The sequence below is a fragment of the Triturus cristatus genome, chromosome 3_2 (genome assembly GCF_964204655.1).
Source record: "Triturus cristatus chromosome 3_2, aTriCri1.1, whole genome shotgun sequence".
Classification (NCBI taxonomy): domain Eukaryota; kingdom Metazoa; phylum Chordata; class Amphibia; order Caudata; family Salamandridae; genus Triturus; species Triturus cristatus.
In genome coordinates, this window is record NC_140584.1 from 1,102,309,397 (window position 1) to 1,102,326,768 (window position 17,372).

The following is a 17,372-nucleotide window of genomic DNA, read 5'->3' on the forward strand; positions in this document are numbered from 1 at the left end:
CTATTGAAGGATTTTGGTACTCTTCTTGGCAATGTGGTATTATTGCTAGGTAACCCATCAGTGAATATTGAGGATGATGTTCTGTCTGATGCTTACTGGATGCACTTCTGAATAATTAATGTTTTGATTACTATGTATGACCATAGCCTATTGCTATATGATGCCCCAGCAATGCATTAATGTGTTTGTAGTGACAAGGAGACATAAAAGACATACTTCAAGTGCTTAGCCAGAGGCATGCTTTTATTTTCAGCTGGAGATTTGTGTTTCTTAGAGGTGGCCTTTAGTGAAGGTGGGGGGTCCTTTTGTTTTTTTTGTCCTATCTGCTGAAGTTTCACATCAGAAACCCAAGAGCACCACATAAAATTCTTACCAATTGCTTATTGTTAAGTATCACAAACATAATCAGGATTCTTGCATTGTTCACTTACTTGTCTTTTTTCTCCTCAGGTGATGGATGAGATTACAAGCCAAGAAAAGAACATAGAATGCTTGAAAAAAGCCATTGTTGATAAAGAAGGGCCTATCAAAGTGTCTCAAACACGTTTAGCAACTAGGACTTGTCGGCCCCACGTGGAGCTCTGTCGTGACCCAGTGCAGTACAGGCTAATTAGCGAAGTGCAGGAGATCACCACAAATGTTGAAAGGTAAGTAAAATGTTCCTAGCAAACATATGTAATAGAGCTTAAAGGAACAATGGAAGTCAATATAGCATTATAGCCTGCTGAGGGTTATACCAGTCATTGATGGCCCTCTATTGGACTTATAGGCCTGACCCCAGGTGAGACCCGTAATGAGGGAACAGGCCTTTAACAACCAATGTAGTCTGAGGAAGAAGAGCTCTCAATCAATTAGATCATTCAATCCACTGAGTGCAGAATGTTGTAAAGACAAGAAGGAGAAACAGAAAGACAAACATTCAAACGTTGAAGGAGGTCTATACCAAGATACACACAGAGCCCTCGGGTCTGATGCAACGATGGAATGTCAAAAAAGGGGCATGTTTCCATCACACCAAAGGTGTCATGCTTCATCATAGGGTATCCTCCTAACATCATGTAGCCTAGTCATGGTGTGGGCTACAACCCCCTCGCTGCATGTTTTTAGATTGGAGGGGTTATTACTAAAACCCAATGTGAGCTGATGGGGTGATGGGAGATGTGCAGTGCAAGTATGTGAGTGGATAAAACTAACTACAAGGTTAGCCTACTGAGCTTTATTCTTGCTACCTTGTGCTAGAGTTAAAAACAAAGAGCGAAGAGCACTACAGCAGACATTAGATTTAGTTGTACTGAGTAGTGATTGACATGTTTCATCCTAAGACTTAGGTAGTGTCGTGGGTTTCATCAGCATCTCTGTAATACCTACTGTTGTGTAAAAGTGAATCATAAACAAGAAAAATACAAACGCATCGGCGTGTTGAATGTGAATACTAAACTTTTGATCCAAGCAGTTCAAATGAACGGATTCACCGGTAGGGCCTGTGGGTGAGACATAAACAACAATCGTGCAGTTAAATCAGTTTGCAAATGTGCTATACATTGTCCCTTGTTTGACATTTCTATACCAGACATTAGTCACCTTGAACCACTCCAATGTCTTCAGTGGAACTTCCAACATTCCAATGTTCTAATTAAAATTAAGAGTTAGTGGGCTGAGCTGATCTCAAATGAAATAATAAATGGAAGAAGCATGTACCTGGTTTGACAGCTTTCATTTATGCTCTTTGGGACTGTACTTGAGCCTTTAAACTCTACTACTACTTACTGTAGCTTGCTTCAAAGATCAAGAGAATTAAACTATGTGAGACTTTGTGTACTTCTTAGCCTTCAACCATGCAAATGCAACCATCCCCACTGGAGGATGGTTGGAAGAGTAAATGGTCCTGTTTGTGTAGAATGCTCCTTGGACTGAACAATATCTTGGCCCTTGGTCTAAGTAACAAGCAATCATTGTCTACAGTTGAGTGACCTGGACTCTCAGCAGAACCAACACTTGATAGTGTGGTTGGTCTGGTTTGGTTATACGAGCAACAGATAATGTAATATTTTTTTAGACCAACTATGCAAAGTTCCCTACCTGATATTGAGAGTGCGGTGTTTTTACGCACTCTTTGACTTGCTGTGGAGGTTGAATTGCTGGATCTTGTACCGCTTTTAAGCTGCTCAGAATACTCCTGAGTGGCAGTTGTATCTGAGTACATAATCACCAAGGAAACAAGCTTTCAGACGTGCATATGTGCAAGCAATGGTCCGATGCGCACTCTGTATCCCTTGTAGTTGTAGTACATAAACCCAGCAGTCTGTAACAACGTATTCCAAATATTTTGAAAATCATTGGCATAATATTGCCAACATTTCACAAAGTACTGATTGATTAATGCTGTTTGTCCACGCTGTTTCAGGATTTTAACTTGATGGCAGTGCACATTTAATTTCTAACGGTTGACAAATCTCCTTCTAGAAATAGTCAATGAGATGTTGGTCTTGGTCTGTAATGATTTATTTTGTGCTGTGGTTTCTGGATTGAGCTATAAAATGCCAGATCTTTGTAAAAGTATCAACAATTATTAGAGTATCTGTTTTTTCTCGGGGTGAAGGATTATCAGTTATAAATATCATGTGGAGCCCCTCCACTGGAGCGGCAGGGTTTACTTGGAACAAGATGGCTGTGTTTTCTAGGTCAGTTGTTGGTCAGTCGCACAAGCCCACGCCTAACTTCCCTGTGACTCAGTCTTTCCCACTCTGCACTCTACCTTGAGCGAGGAATGTGCTGGGTCAAAAAGCAGCAGTGATGAGGGAATATCAGGAGCAGCCAAGCAGTAATTCTTCCTTCTCCAATCGCTGTGAGTTCTGAGTGTGCTGTATTAAGGGGTCTGGCTCAGCCACCGTTCAGTGGGGACCAGTGACTTCTCTTGCTCGAGTAGGGGATTGAAGGCAGCTAGAGTCCAACAAAGCTCAGAGAGTTGGTTGTAGGTACATTCCAACTAGACTCCTGAGATCCTCGCAACTACGTCTCCTCAGTACAAGCAGGGTTACAAGGATGAGATGGGGAGGAAGATAATTTGCACACTTGGTACCGAAGCTGTGGAACAACCTCTCACCCAGCCTCAGAGCACTGCAAAATTAACTTTCCTTTAGGAAGAAACTCAAGCCCTGACTGTTTCTCCTTTAATGCACTAGGGGGCTCAGTTCTCAGCACTGCACTCACCAGCACAGGGTAGCCATCGGGTAGCCATGCGCTCTACAAATTACAAACATAAACATAGGTGGTGTCAGAGGTGGCTAGAACACCATGGGGTTGAATGTCAGAATATCGAGAACAAAAATAACAACCATTGTGAGAAGCAGGCCTGATATATGGTGTCCACTAGTTATAGTGGGCACCCTGTATCAGTCCAAACAACCCCTTATAGTGATAGGTTAAAGAAAACCTTTATTGAAAGCTATCCTAGTGGTAGCTATGGACAGCAGCCTTCAGGCTAAGTCTTGAAGGAATGTAAAGCAGCTTGTTTTATCAGTCTATAATCTCTTGAATGACCAAATGAAAGGACAACCACACCAGGTATATATTTAAAATATATGTATTTAAGATAAAACACACCCCTCTAGTCTCTTTATGAGGCTGGAGTTCGAAGTACTTAAGTTACAAGTCAGTATTCAACAGTAAAAGCACAAATACACATTTGGGCCCTAGGGGCGTACCAAACCATATACCAATAAAGTGGTATATGAACCACGACTGAGCTAGACACAAGGCCTAGAGCCTGTAAAAGTGCTTGGACCACAAGGAACCACCCAAGGCAGTGACACAGGGGACCCATTGGGGACGCGTGCAGTGTGAGAACACAGCCGCGAATCGCCGTTAACTTCTATGGGGAAAGTCGCGGTTGGGAATTAAGAGTTTAAGGACACTTAGAGGATGACTACAAGCAAACCCTTTTGGACTTATAGGTGTCTAGGACCAACACCCACGGGAGCACTGGAGTACTCGAGTTACCTCACCCAGGGAAGCCGGGTGCATTGGCAAAGAAGTGCTGCTGCCGTGAAGAGGAGAAGTGTCTGAAGAGATCGAAGCCTGGACCGAGGATGGAAGGAACCTGAAAGCAGAGGGGACAGAGTCTGGGTCACTTACCAGTGATCAGGGGCACGATAGTCCAATGCCCACAGATGTCGGGTGCTTCAGTTGAGTTGACGGGTGTTTTGACTCTTCAGCCACGAGGTCCAGGAGGTGTCGACGACAACCAGGAGCTGGATTTGAGCGATCCCACAAAGTCTGTCGAGTGCTGCAGTGTCGGCGACCAGAATGGACCCAACAAGCCTTGGCAACGGCAAGTCAAGTGGAAATAGAAGAAAGACGTCTGTGCAGACCAGCAAGGTCTGGGGGACTCACCCAGTGAGGGTAAGTCAGGGCACGTTTGGAGCAACCAGGAAAGCCCAATCAGAAGAGGAGTTGGCTTTGTGGGGACCCACTAGCCAATGGGCTAGCGATCGCAAAGGAGCCTCGAGCAGTCACACTGGAAACTGACCCACGGGTCACTCGTGGAGTGGAGGCCAGAGATCTTCGGTGCTGTAGGTGCCGAAGGTTGGGGCTACTCGGAGCCCAAAGCACAACTTCAAGGAAGACCAGGAAGATCATGTACTGACAAAAGTTTACGGTGTCCAGGGGTCACGGTTCCACGTCACCCACGATAGCTACGGGCCTCAGCTTTGCTGTAGACTCAGGGTAGCCTTGGGGAAGTCTGGAAATCCACCTCTGGTGATGCAAAAACTTTGGCGTCTGGCGGGAGCTTCAGAGTTGCAGACCGGACAGTTGCTTCTTTGGTGCTTGCCAAGCAGGGGAGTCACTCCTTGACCCCAAGGGAGATTTCTTCAGTCTTCTAGCGAAAATAGAAAGTCGAAGGTCCAGGATATATGTTGCAGAGTTTCGTCCAGGGTAATTTAAAGTCTCAAGGACTAGGTTCCCATAATTATACTAAGTTTGTGGGTTGGACATACTCTAGGGACCCACCTATGGGAGGGTTTGGAAAGAGGGGTTGTTACACCCATTTCCTTTGTCCAGTTTTGCGCCAGAGCAGGGGCAGGTAGCCCCTCCAACCGGTTTGAACTGGACTATGAACCGGGACACCAAGTGTGCCCCCAGTGCAGGACTTCAAAGCACCAGAGAGTGCTCCCGCCCGGCCCCAATACACATCTGCCTGTCTGGGGAGGTGGTTACCACCTTCCTGGGACAGGAAACCTATTGTCCAGGCCTCCCCTGCCGGAGTTTCGGTCAGCAGCAAGAGGCCAGACCCGTCTCTGTGGCAGTGGCATCCATTATGTGATGCCAGGGCATTAGAAAGTCTTTACCGGGTAGACCAGTGTGAACATGTCTCTCCCTCTAGAAGGGTGGAATGCTACCCCGCCGCCAGAACTGGCAAAGTGTTTGACACCAAACACGACATGTTTCCGTGCAGCCAGTCCAAAGTTAGCATTTACCTCGAGGTTATAATGCACTTAAGAGTATATGGTCAGGCTGCACCACAAACAGCATCAGAGGAGGTACTCCGAACGCTACAGAGGGGCTCTGCTCATAAAAACCAAGCACTCTGCCTTCAGGATTGTTAAGGTCTGCCATAGGAGTGACTTATAGGTTTTATATGTGTGTGTAATGGTAGTGATAAAAGTAGCCTATACCACAGTAAGGGCTGCATGCACCACCTTACCTAGGCTGCAGTAGCAGACCTGTGGTGTAATTTTGGAGTGCTTCCCAGGGGTGGCATATTACATGCTTCAGTCCCTGGTAGGCCTCTGAGGTACCTATGCCCTGGGTACACAGAATACCATATACTAGGGACTGATGAGGCACTCCAGAATCCAATTAGAGATGTACCTAATGTACATGGAAACCATTTTAGAGAGGAAGCAGCTAGGCTGGGGTCCTGCTTAGCAGGGCCACAGCCAGACTAAGGTCGAAAAACAGTGAAACACCAGCAAAAAGTGGGGGTACCCATGTAAAGCAGAAATTTTGTGGCAAAAATATCTACTAATAGAATATTGTAAAGGTAACTATACATAGGTCACCATAGTTATACTGCTCTTAATGTCACATCTAGCTACTTTGAATACACATTTATCTTTAAGGTACATGTAATTGGAGTTAAGTATAGTAGATTATATCTATATATTTATACTTACCTTCCCAATATTCTGGTAGTCATTGTTTTGCATGATAGTTTAGCATGTCGATATTAAAGTTTTAGATTTTATTAGTAAACCACATCAAAGAACACAGGAGACTAAAGGCCTCATGAGAAGCGCTGAGGACCCGGAGCCATGGGTTGTGTGAAGTTGTAATGGTGGGCACAGTAGGGGAGGATCAAGGGAGCATGACTGTGTGGTTGTCTGCTACAGGGCTGTATGGAATGCCCCCAAACATCAGCTGCAAGTTCACAAAAGCATTTACGAGTGTCCAGGAAGTATTGCTATAGGAGTATTCTTTTACATACTCTTATATGCCTTTGTGAATCAGCCCAGAAACGTACAACTCCTTTTTAGTAAAAATGTAAAGCAGGCACAGTTCTTTCTATTTATATTAATTGTATATGGATATTCATTGAATATTTACACTTTAGATGTTTTGAGACCAGCTTACAAAGGAATGGAAGAGTATGTACAAGAGTATCTATACATAAAAGAGCAATGCTGTAGTAAAATTGTGCTACAACAATACTCTTTTAGTACTCTAGCCAATGTACTCCCAGAAACATTTGAGATCTTATTAAGTATCCTTACTACTTTTCTGCAGAGATCTTTTGGATCATCTGGAATTTTGTGTTTAACTATTCGTTATGCCCAAATAGTCCATGTTACCATAATTCTAGGCATCTTTTAAGGGTAATGTAGTATTCTCTTATCATGACATCATCTTTAGGGTAGCTGAAAAAATTGGTCAGGTCAGCCTACATTCCGACACTTAAGTGAAACTGTCTAGAAAGCCTGGACTCTAATCCCACTTTGACATTTTCCTGATTCTTGGAAGCGTGGTATTCATGTATGAGTGATACCCATCATTACTGTATGACATACATCTGCTGCTCTTGTTCCTCTTCACTATGGCCTCTGACACTACTGCTTGTGCCTGCATATAGTGCAGCTACTCTTTGGTATTCATCATGCTTCTCAATGGTGGAAAACTGCTTCTCAGTTAATCTGTATGGGGTTTTTCAGTACTCCAAAAGATACAGATCACGTAAGCTGTAGCCTGTCCCTAAATCAATCACTTAGAACATTTTGGAAATGGGCAGAAAATCACCTTTGTCCAGTGAAATCTATCATGTGGTCCAGGTTCACAAGTCTGGAAACTACTCCAAACTCCAAGAAAGACCAACATGGTGCTAATTTACTGCAGTTATCCAGTATTGAGGTATCTTTCATAGATTCACATGCCTGAACCATTCCCTGTCGCCTAGGCAGGAGTCCCACAGTAAAATACAAAAGTAGTGCCATAAGTAAATAACACTAGTAGGCTAAAAGAAAAAGGCCTAAGGCCTAAATCTTAGAAGCCTATCTACATCATTATAGTTAAAAGAACCAAAAATTAGCTCCAACCAATCAGCTACCGGCACCCTCTAGAACACTCTCAGCAGAGTCAGTTCTCCTCAGATTTTCACCGCTCGTCGTGTGGAAGGGAGTCTCCCTGAGTGCCTACTCAGTTCTACACTTCATCTCTTCAGGATGTCTGACAAGAAAGCTCTCTTTAAACCCTGCAGGACCTGTGATAAGAAGAGGGTCTATGTTGATGACCAGCATAAGGACTGCATTTAATGTGTTTATCCTTTATAAGGATTTTAGGATTTGCCGTACTTTCCCTACTAAGGGGCATATTATCAAGGACCGGCGTTAAAATTTTCGCCACTTTAGCTGCAGAAAACTGCCGCTAAAACGGCGATAATGGGCTTGATAATATGCTCTATGGAATTCCAATTCAAGCCCATGTTAGATGTGAAGGACATCTAACCTGGACTTCAATTGGAATTCCATAGAGCATATTATCAGGCCCATTATCGCCACTTTAGCGACAGTTTTCTGCCGCTAAAGTGGCGATAATTGTAACGCCGGTCCTTGATAATATGCTCCCAAGACTCTTAGGGATAGAGAGGCAAGACTGCTTTTATGGCTTAAATCTTCCTCGGCTGAGGAGGATGACAGAGCCTTAACTTCTAGCAAAAGAGCTAGATCTCATGACAGCTCTTCAAGTGAGGGACGAAAACATCATAAAACTTCCCATGATGTATCTGACCCTTCACAGAGGTCACCTAAACTTTCCTCTGGGTCAACGCTGTCTCCACCCTCTACTTCGGTCAAGGAATCTAAGAGGCTGTCTACTTCAAAAACCGTGAGTAAAAGTCAGGTTAAATCCCTCACTTTCACTCCATCGTCGACGATTTCTGTAACTTCTTCTGCCCCATCGTCGACTGTTACAGTCTCGACGACGGCCATTACTTCGCCTATTGTGTCGACTAGGATTTCTATCACATCTAAGAAGCCTGTTCTGGAAGAATCGTCGACGAGGAGGTCATCGACGAAGTCACCGTCGATGACCACGTCTACGTAGAGCCCGTCGACGGAACCTTCGTCGACGAAGCCTTCTCCGTCGTCGAAGGTACTGTTATCCGTGATGTCTACGTCGTCGACATCTGCCTCGTCGACAACTGTCCTGTCGACGACCGTATCAGCGAAGATCCCGTCGATGTCGAGTCCGTCGACGACGATCCCGTAGACGACGAAGAGCTCGTCGTCGAAGAGCCCGTCGACGATGATCCCATCGACGATGATCCCATCGACGACGATCCCATCGACGACGAAGAGCCGGTCGAAGACGAGCTCGTCGACGACGACTTTACCAACACAATCTCAGGTATCAACAATGGTGCTTTTGCCTTCACAATCAACACCAATAACATCTGCATCTTTTCAACTTAAGACTTTTCAAAGACAAGATTGCAGTAAAATATCTCCACTTTTGCTGTCTCACCTTTTGGAAAACATGTTGATTATGAAGACGAAGACGATGAGGGACCATTTGGCACAGCTCACCATCCTTCTGAGCTTAACATCAAGTGCCAAGACGATGATGGCGACAAATACCAGGAGCATTATTATCAAGAAGAACTTATGGTTCCATACTATAGATTGCATCGAAGGGAGTCGCGCCAGAAGGAAATAAGTCACCTTCCTCCTACGCTCATACAGGATCCCCAGGCCATGCTGGCGGATTACCGTCAAAGGTTTCCCCCACAACAGGCTGTCCCAGATAATCCACCTCCACCAGTGGGGATTCCTGACCCCTTGCCTCAGTCTGAGTTTCCTGTTTCGCCGGCTCAGCCTTCAGGTCCATTTGAGCTTGTGCACCATGACGATACATCCTCTGAAGAGGAGGTTGAAGAGGGTGAGTTACCCAAAAATACTAATGTTATGGATCCCTGGGATGAATGTATTATACCGATGCCTTCTCCACCCCTTCCTCTTCCTTCTGATTCTCCCCCTGAGGACATCGGGGGCTTTCATAATGTGATGCAGCGAGCAGCATCTAGATTCCAGTTGCCTGTTACAGTAGAGCAGACAGACTGCTTTTTACATGATTTCAAAAAGGAGTCTAGGAAGATCACGAAAGCTGTTCCGATCATTGATTATATTTGGAATGAAGGGTTCAAGAATATGAAGACGCCTGCGTTTATTCTGGCTGTACTTCCTCGCATTGAGAAAAAGTACAGTGCTCCTGCTAATAGTCCATCTTGTCTGATTGGTCATCCACAACCAGATTCAGTAATTTCTCAAGCCGCCCAACAACGTTCCAAAAATCCTGCGACGTCTATAACCACACCGCCTGATAAGGAAGGATGGAAGCTAGACCTTATAGGTAAAAAAATTTCAACTATGGCAGCGGCTTCTATTAAAGCATGCGAATTCTCTGGCAATAATCGTTAACTATGACCGTCACATGTGGTCAGATATGGCGGGACATATTGACCTCATTCCTGAAGACCGTAAGCAAGACACAAGGAAGATTCTGTTGGAAGGAGAACGAGCAGCATCTGAAATCATAGATTGCGCTCTGGACATTACAAACACCAACTTTCGTCAGCTTGCCGGTGCTGCAGTGCTTAGACGCCAGGGATGGCCTAAAGCCACAACTTTCAGGCCTGAAGTGCAAACGAAAATTTTAGACATGGCCTATGACGGAGAGTCTTTATTTGGAAAACACATTGATGAGGCCCTCCTTGCTATCAAGACTGATACGGATACCGCTAGATCGTTAGGCGCCCTTCAATACAGGCGCGGATCTTTCAGAGGTGCAAGAGGAAGTGGTTTTGCTTTAAGAGGAGGATACCAAAACCAACAAAATAGGCAATATCAACCGCAGTATAGAGAGCCTTACAGACAGTCATCATACCGCCAATCCTCTTCGACTAGTTTCTCCAGTCAGGGTGGTCGAAAATGATCACAGAATCAAGATCGAGATACCAACAGGAAACAATGATATATGCAGGGTGCCAACCATTTTAACATCCCTACCCGTGGGCGCAAAATTTTCAGCTTTTGTTCACAAGTGGCAGGAAATTACCTCAGACCCATGGGTGTTAGACCTAGTAACCAATGGCCACACCCTGGAATTCATCAAACAGCCACCTACTACTCCACCCAGGGGTCCCCCTCCCCCTCGTCTTCACTTATTGTTCAAAGAAGCCTTAACAATGCTCCTCAAGAATGCACTAGAGAAGGTTCCATCATCTCAAAGAGGAACCAGTTTCTATTCTCATTTCTTCCTCATCAAGAAGAAGTCAGGGGAATGGAGACCGATTCTGGACCTCCGCAAGCTCAACAAATTCCTCAAAAAGCAAAGTTTCCGGAGTGTCACGCTTTCCGAGATCTTGAAATGTCTAAACAAAGGAGATTTTATGGTTTCTCTGGATATGGAAGATGCGTATTTCCACATCCCTATCCATCCCAAACATCGAAAATACATTTGCTTCACAGTGGCTGGCACCCTCTATCAGTTCAAGGTGCTCCCGTTTGGGCTGAAATCGGCACCAAGAATCTTCACGAAGTGCTTGGCACCAGTGGCGGCGACATTGAGATCTCGAGGAATACAGGTGTTGCTTTATCTCGACGATTGGCTGATCAAAGGTCCTTCGGAACAAGCAGCCAAGGATGCCACAACAGCATGTCACCATCTCTTCTCTTCTCTGGGGCTGACTCTCAATGAGGGCAAATCACAGTTGCGTCCACTACAATCACACAATCGTCAAATACGTCCCCAAAAATTAGCAATTTCAATCGCAAAAAGAAGGTCAGTTTCTGTCCGGATGTTTGCTTCACTTCTAGGGATATGCTCCTCTGCGATAAATCTCATACCCTTGGCACAGCTCAAAATGAGATCTCTTCAGGAGGAATTACATCTTAAATGGCAACAAGCCGTGGGCTCGTTTGACGATTCCATCAGGGTCACTTCGCGCATGATCGATGCTCTGCATTGGTGGTCTCAGACAGCAAATTCCTACCAACCATTCCAAACTTTGTTTTAACAACCAATGCCTCCATGGATGGATGGGAAGGTCATCTGCAAGATTTTCAAATTCAAGGAAAATGGTCTCAAGTACACAAACAACAGCATATCAACAGACTGGAGCTCCGCGCCATCTTTCTGTCTCTGCAAGCGTTCCTCCCAAGAATCGCAGGTTCCTCAGTGCTGGTTTGTACCGACAATACGACCAGCATGTATGACATCAACAAACAAGGAGGAACAAAGTCAGCTACGCTCTCGCAATAAGCTCAGGAATTGTGGGAGTGGGTCACATTCCACAAAATAACTCTGAGAGCAGAACACATCAGGGGTCTCCACAATACTCTGGCGGACACACTGAGCAGATCTCAATCGGATTGTCACAAGTGGTAACTAGAATAGAAGCAAGTGAACAGAGTTTTCCAAGTTTAGGGCAAACCAGCGCTGGATCTATTTGCAACGAGGTAGAACAAGTAATGCCGATATTATGCCAACAGGTTCCCTCAACAGGGTTCAAGGGGGAATGCCCTGTCCATGTGATGGTCAGGGATTTGTGCATACGCTTTTCCCCCAATACCTTTGATCCCGAAAGTGCTCCGCAAGATGAAGCTGGAAGGTTGCCGTCTGATTCTAATTGCACCCCGTTGGCCAAGACAGTTTTGGTTACAGGAACTTCTTCTACTGTTTCAGGACAAGCCTATTCGCCTTATTCCGACACCCATGATGTTGTCGAGGGACAGAGGCCAAGTGATTAATCCGGACCCACAGTCCCTGCACTTGCACGCATGGCTCCTGATTTCTTAGAGTTTTAGGACCTTAACATCTCTCAGGACTGTCATGAGATTTTGGCCAAATCTCGTGCCCAGAGCACAATAAAAACCTATTGTTTAAAATGGAAGTGATTTTGCTGTTGGTGCGAGGCGAACAATATTTACCCAGTTCAAGCTCCTGCGGAACAAATTCTTCCTTATTTACTTTCTCTAGCCAAGTCTGGGCTTACCTTTTCATCGGTCAAGGTCCATCTTGCTGCTCTTTCCAGATTCAGAAAATGCGCCAAGCTTCCTTCTCTCTGTTCATCTTCGCTTGTCACTTTCCATCCAGTGCGAGCACCCCCTCCAGAGTGGGAACTCAATACCGTACTGGCGCAATTAATGATGCGACGATTTGAGCCAACCCACAAAGCTGATCTCAAATTTCTCACATGGAAGGTTGCCATTCTCCTGGCTCTTACTTCTGCAAGAAGGGTTAGTGAAATCCAAGCTTTCACTATCACAGAACCATTTTTACATTTCACTAAGGATTATGTAACCCTTCGAACAAATCCTAGATTCATCCCTAAAGTACCGTCTCAATTTCACTTGAATGAGCCGGTAAGGTTGAACTTTCTTTCCGGATCCATCCACTCCAGCTGAAAGAGGATTACATTCTCTGGATGTTAAGCGCTGTTTAAAATTCAACCTACAGAAAACCAAAGACATCAGACGATCAAACCAACTGTTCGTGGCCTATGGTCAAGCAACACTTGGGACTGCAGTGACAAAGGCAACAATAGCCAGATGGCTGGCTTCTACGATTCATTTGTGCCATGACAAGGCCAACAAACCTTTACAGTGGAAAGCCAAAGCTCATTCTACGAGGACTGTGGCAGCTCCTACAGCATTGTTTACTGCAGTGACTATAGAAAATATCTGTCGTGCTGCGACATGGAAAAATGTCCACACGCTCACGAAGCATTACTGTCTACAATCTGCGCAGCAAGATGACGCAGCTGTTGGACAGGCAGTCCTACGCCATCTCTTTCATTAAGGTCAGATTCAGGTACTTCTTCCTTTTTATATGCTACCATGTTTCATGTACTATACATGTGTATATGTTTAAAGATCTGAATATATAGATATATCTATATGTTGATATTGATGTATTCATGCTTTATTTCGGTAATGTCTTTTAATATGAATTTTATTTTATAAAGGCTTGGTTATTTTAACATTCCTCAGCCATTGTGGATGCTATTTGGGAGTTTATGAACACTGTCTCCCACCATCCACAAACGACAATACATTTGGCTTAATGCTTGCTACTCTGATTCAGGCATGTGAATCTATGAAAGATACCCCAATACTGGATAAGAAAACAAGTTACTTACCTGTAACTACAGTTATCCAGTATTGGTATCTTTCATAGATTCACATGCACCCACCCTCCTCCCTGGCGAGCTAGTTCTTTAAGAAAATCTGAGGAGAACTGACTCTGCTGAGAGTGTTCTAGAGGGTGCTGGTAGCTGATTGGTTGGAGCTAACTTTTGGTTCTTTTTACTATAATGATGTAGATAGGCTTCTAAGATATAGGCCTTAGGCCTTTTCCTTTTAGCCTACTACTGTTATTTACTCATGGCACTACTTTTGTAATTTACCGTGGGACTCCCGCCTCGGCGACGGGGAATGATTCAGGCATGTGAATCTATGAAAGATACCAATACTGAATAACTGTAGTTACAGGTAAGTAACGTGTTTTCCTATCCAGCTCTGCTTTAAGAACTAGACTAAAGAATTGGTGTGCTCTACAATCAACCAAACAGTTGTCTCTGAGTACATTACTGATGCTGTCATTTAATAGGATGGATTTGTGTTTCTTAAACAACTGATTGATGGGTAATGTGTTAGTAAATAGGGACCCTTTATTTTCTTTGGTGAGCCAAAAGGGAAATAATCTGCTCTGGACCACGCAGCGGAAGGTTCCACCTACACAATCCAAGCAATTGAAGTCTATAACTTTAGTAGTTAACAGATCCGCCCGCAAGCAAATTGTGCCTCTGATGCTAAAGTGTGTGTATCATAAGAGAAGTTGTAGATATAGCTGTTAGGTGCCTGCAATAGTGTGCTATGAAAAGTCACTATCTTACTCTCATAATGCAAGCTCTGAGTAAACGTTAATGAATGTCGGGTTCTTTAGCGACTCATTTCTGCTACCGAAATGTAGTAATGAGCGAAGAATTGCTGGGATTTAAAATAAATAAATGAATAAATAAATAAATAAATAACATTATTCCATGGTCAAAACGTGCTCTTAATACTGTCTGCTATATATTTTAAACTATTGAGCATTACATCCAATCCTTATTTGTGGCACTTTACATGTTTCTTGAATGGACAGAGGTTTTTGTTGCTTTTCTATGTGTTCTTCCTCCCTCCCCTGCTCAACCCGTGAGGTTGTTATGTCATTAGGTTGTTTGTGTATCATAGGATGGTTACCTGGCTGTTAGCCAATGAGCAGTGGAAGCTGAGTGGCTGCTACTGATACTCCTGGTGGAGAATAATGTCCACCTCATATGCAAGCTTATATGCATAAACCGTGTGCCCCTGTCCCTTCCTCCATGCCAGAACTTTATTAGCATTTAACACTTTTGTTTTGTATGTTTGTAGATTGCAGGAGACATTGGCACATGCAGAGGCAGAGCTTCGAGGTCTAATTCGCAATCAGCTGTCTTTGGAAGAGGAGATCCAAGTGAAGGAGAATTCACTATTCATAGATGAAGTGATGTGTATGCAAATAAGAGAAGCCATTTCCATTAACAATTTCTGACATGCTTCTGATCACTGCGTGATATCCATCATGGCTGCCGGTAGACACTGTTACTGATTGGATAATGTGATGTACCTCAAAGACAAAGTTTCAAAGAAAGATGATAGCGCCTGCGAATCATAGAATACGGATTCTTGATTTCATTAAAATGTTTTCCATCAATTTGCTTCATTGTCGATTCCTATCTTTTTTACATTGTGTTTCTAGTCACTAAATTTTACATATAATTTGTGGCAGATGCTACTCAGTATTCCAGGGCACAGCGGTGGATTTGTAAAATTCAAGGGTGTAGAGCAGTGGGGAACCATACAACACGTGCAGGGTTGATTTAAGAAATTCACAGCTCTCCGTTCTGTGAATTGTATTCAAGGAGCATCCAGTGCTATTGATGACTTTGACAGCCTGAAGAAGTGCAGGCAATAGTGTTCCTTGTATGGAGGCAAATAATGATTTGCCTGGGGGGCATATTAACAAGGAACAGGGAAAATTAACGCTAAGGGCGCTTAGCGTTAATTTTTTTAACGCCCGCTATCGCTGGATAATATCGCCTGGTTATCTCGTTATTAACAATGCTAATCGCCTAGGCGATAAAAAATCCAGCGATAGCTGCATTTTGGGAGGGTATCGCTGGTAATGCAGCGCTAAAACTACAAGGATAGGGATATCCTTGTTGATAGCCCATGGTGGATTTAGCTATGTAATCCACCTCCCATTGGATTACATGGCTAAATCTGAAAATTAGCAGACGTAAAAAAGCAGCGTTAACCATGGTTAACGCTGTTTTTTTTGTCTCTAACAGGGTTAGCGTGAAGCTTGATAATAGGAGAAATGTCGCTTGGTGACATTTCTCCTATTATTTTGCTCTGGAACGCCCACTTTACATCTCATTAGATATGCAAAGGAAAGCGTAGTGAAAAAGGGTGCTAACATGCAATTTTGCATGTTAGCATCCTGTTGTTGATAGGGCGATATTTTTATCTCCGCTTCTTTGGCGGAGATAAAGCCCTTGTTAATATGCCCCAGGGTTTGTATTTTTTCATTGCAGACTCAAACTTTGGTTGGTGGCGTTCCACTGCTCCTATGGGATGGGTGTCAGGACCAGGTGGTGCACAGAGACCCCTCACTATTTGCTATATCCGCGAGATTGCTTGGCTAAGCTATCTGTGTTGTTGGTTCTCTACTTACAACGCATGACCAGAATCTCAGACCCTTTCAGCACTCTTTATATTAGGATGTGGCTGCGGTTTCAGAGTTGACCTGAGGTGAGATATCAAGGAGGATTACTGCTGACAATAAGAAAATGAGTGGCATATTTATCAACAGTTTTGCGTTGCTCTTTCGCCATGTAAAGGGGTGCTGGGCGACGTAAAACCTTCAATGATTCTTGTTGTTTCTGGGACGGCAGACACACCTTGCTAAATCATCTTAAAGGAAGCTATCGGATCACATAACAGACACTTTGCCTTGAGAAAGCCCTTGGCCAATCGGCCATCGGGCGAAACACGGGTCGGCTGTCATTTTCGTGTGATTTCACGGTTGAAAAGAAGCAATTTAAATGGCATATTCTGCCTACTAAGCACAACAGAACATGAGTTTTGAAAATTAATATTCCTTTCATTACATTTGATTAACGGGCACAGACCTCCATCCACAACTCAAATCATCCTTTTACTAATGGCTCTTGGGTGCAGCCATTTGTGAGGCGCGTGCCATTTCTAACATTGGGTCTTTACCACTGTAGCGGAAATCCTAGATTCATCCACCCATCTCAGCAAACTATAATGAAATTTATCAAGCCAATCAAGGCCACCTTGCTGGCCCTGTGTGGCTTGGTTAATCTGGAGTAAAGCAAGGCAGGGAAAGGTGCTGCCTTGTGTTACTCTGCTTCAGGTAGGCATTCCATGGGTGGAGCGTGGATGTGACACGCATCCACCAATGGATTTTGGCACATTCCCATATTTACCATTAGAGGTAGACCTGAGAATGTGTCAAAATGCTACGCATCCACAGGGGAGGTGAAATGAGGAGAAATATGATTATTTCTAGTTCTTCTTTCCTCTTTCTGCATTCTGCAGCACACAGAGAGGAAAATGCCTCTGGGGATTGTTTTTGTGCAGGAAGGTGTCCCTTCCTGCATGAAAACACTCCTCCCTAAAACGCAGGCACCCTTGCACTATGATGCAAAGGAGCCTGCGTTGGCACTAGGCAGCACATTGTACGCCAGCACAGACGTAGAGCAGGAATAT

The 17,372-nt window shown here is 44.1% G+C and overlaps 1 protein-coding gene across 1 annotated transcript in view; it reads left to right on the top strand.

The window, feature by feature from the left end:
* The window catches only part of TEKT1 (tektin 1), a 176,078-nt gene extending 160,786 nt beyond the window's left edge, over positions 1-15,292 (top strand). Inside the window, exons 7-8 of the mRNA XM_085646946.1 lie at positions 451-647; positions 14,967-15,292. Of these exons, the coding sequence (XP_085503072.1) occupies positions 451-647; positions 14,967-15,126 (357 nt within the window). The 3' untranslated portion in view covers positions 15,127-15,292. The remainder of the gene's footprint in view (positions 1-450; positions 648-14,966) is intronic.
* Positions 15,293-17,372: the final 2,080 nt, after the last annotated feature.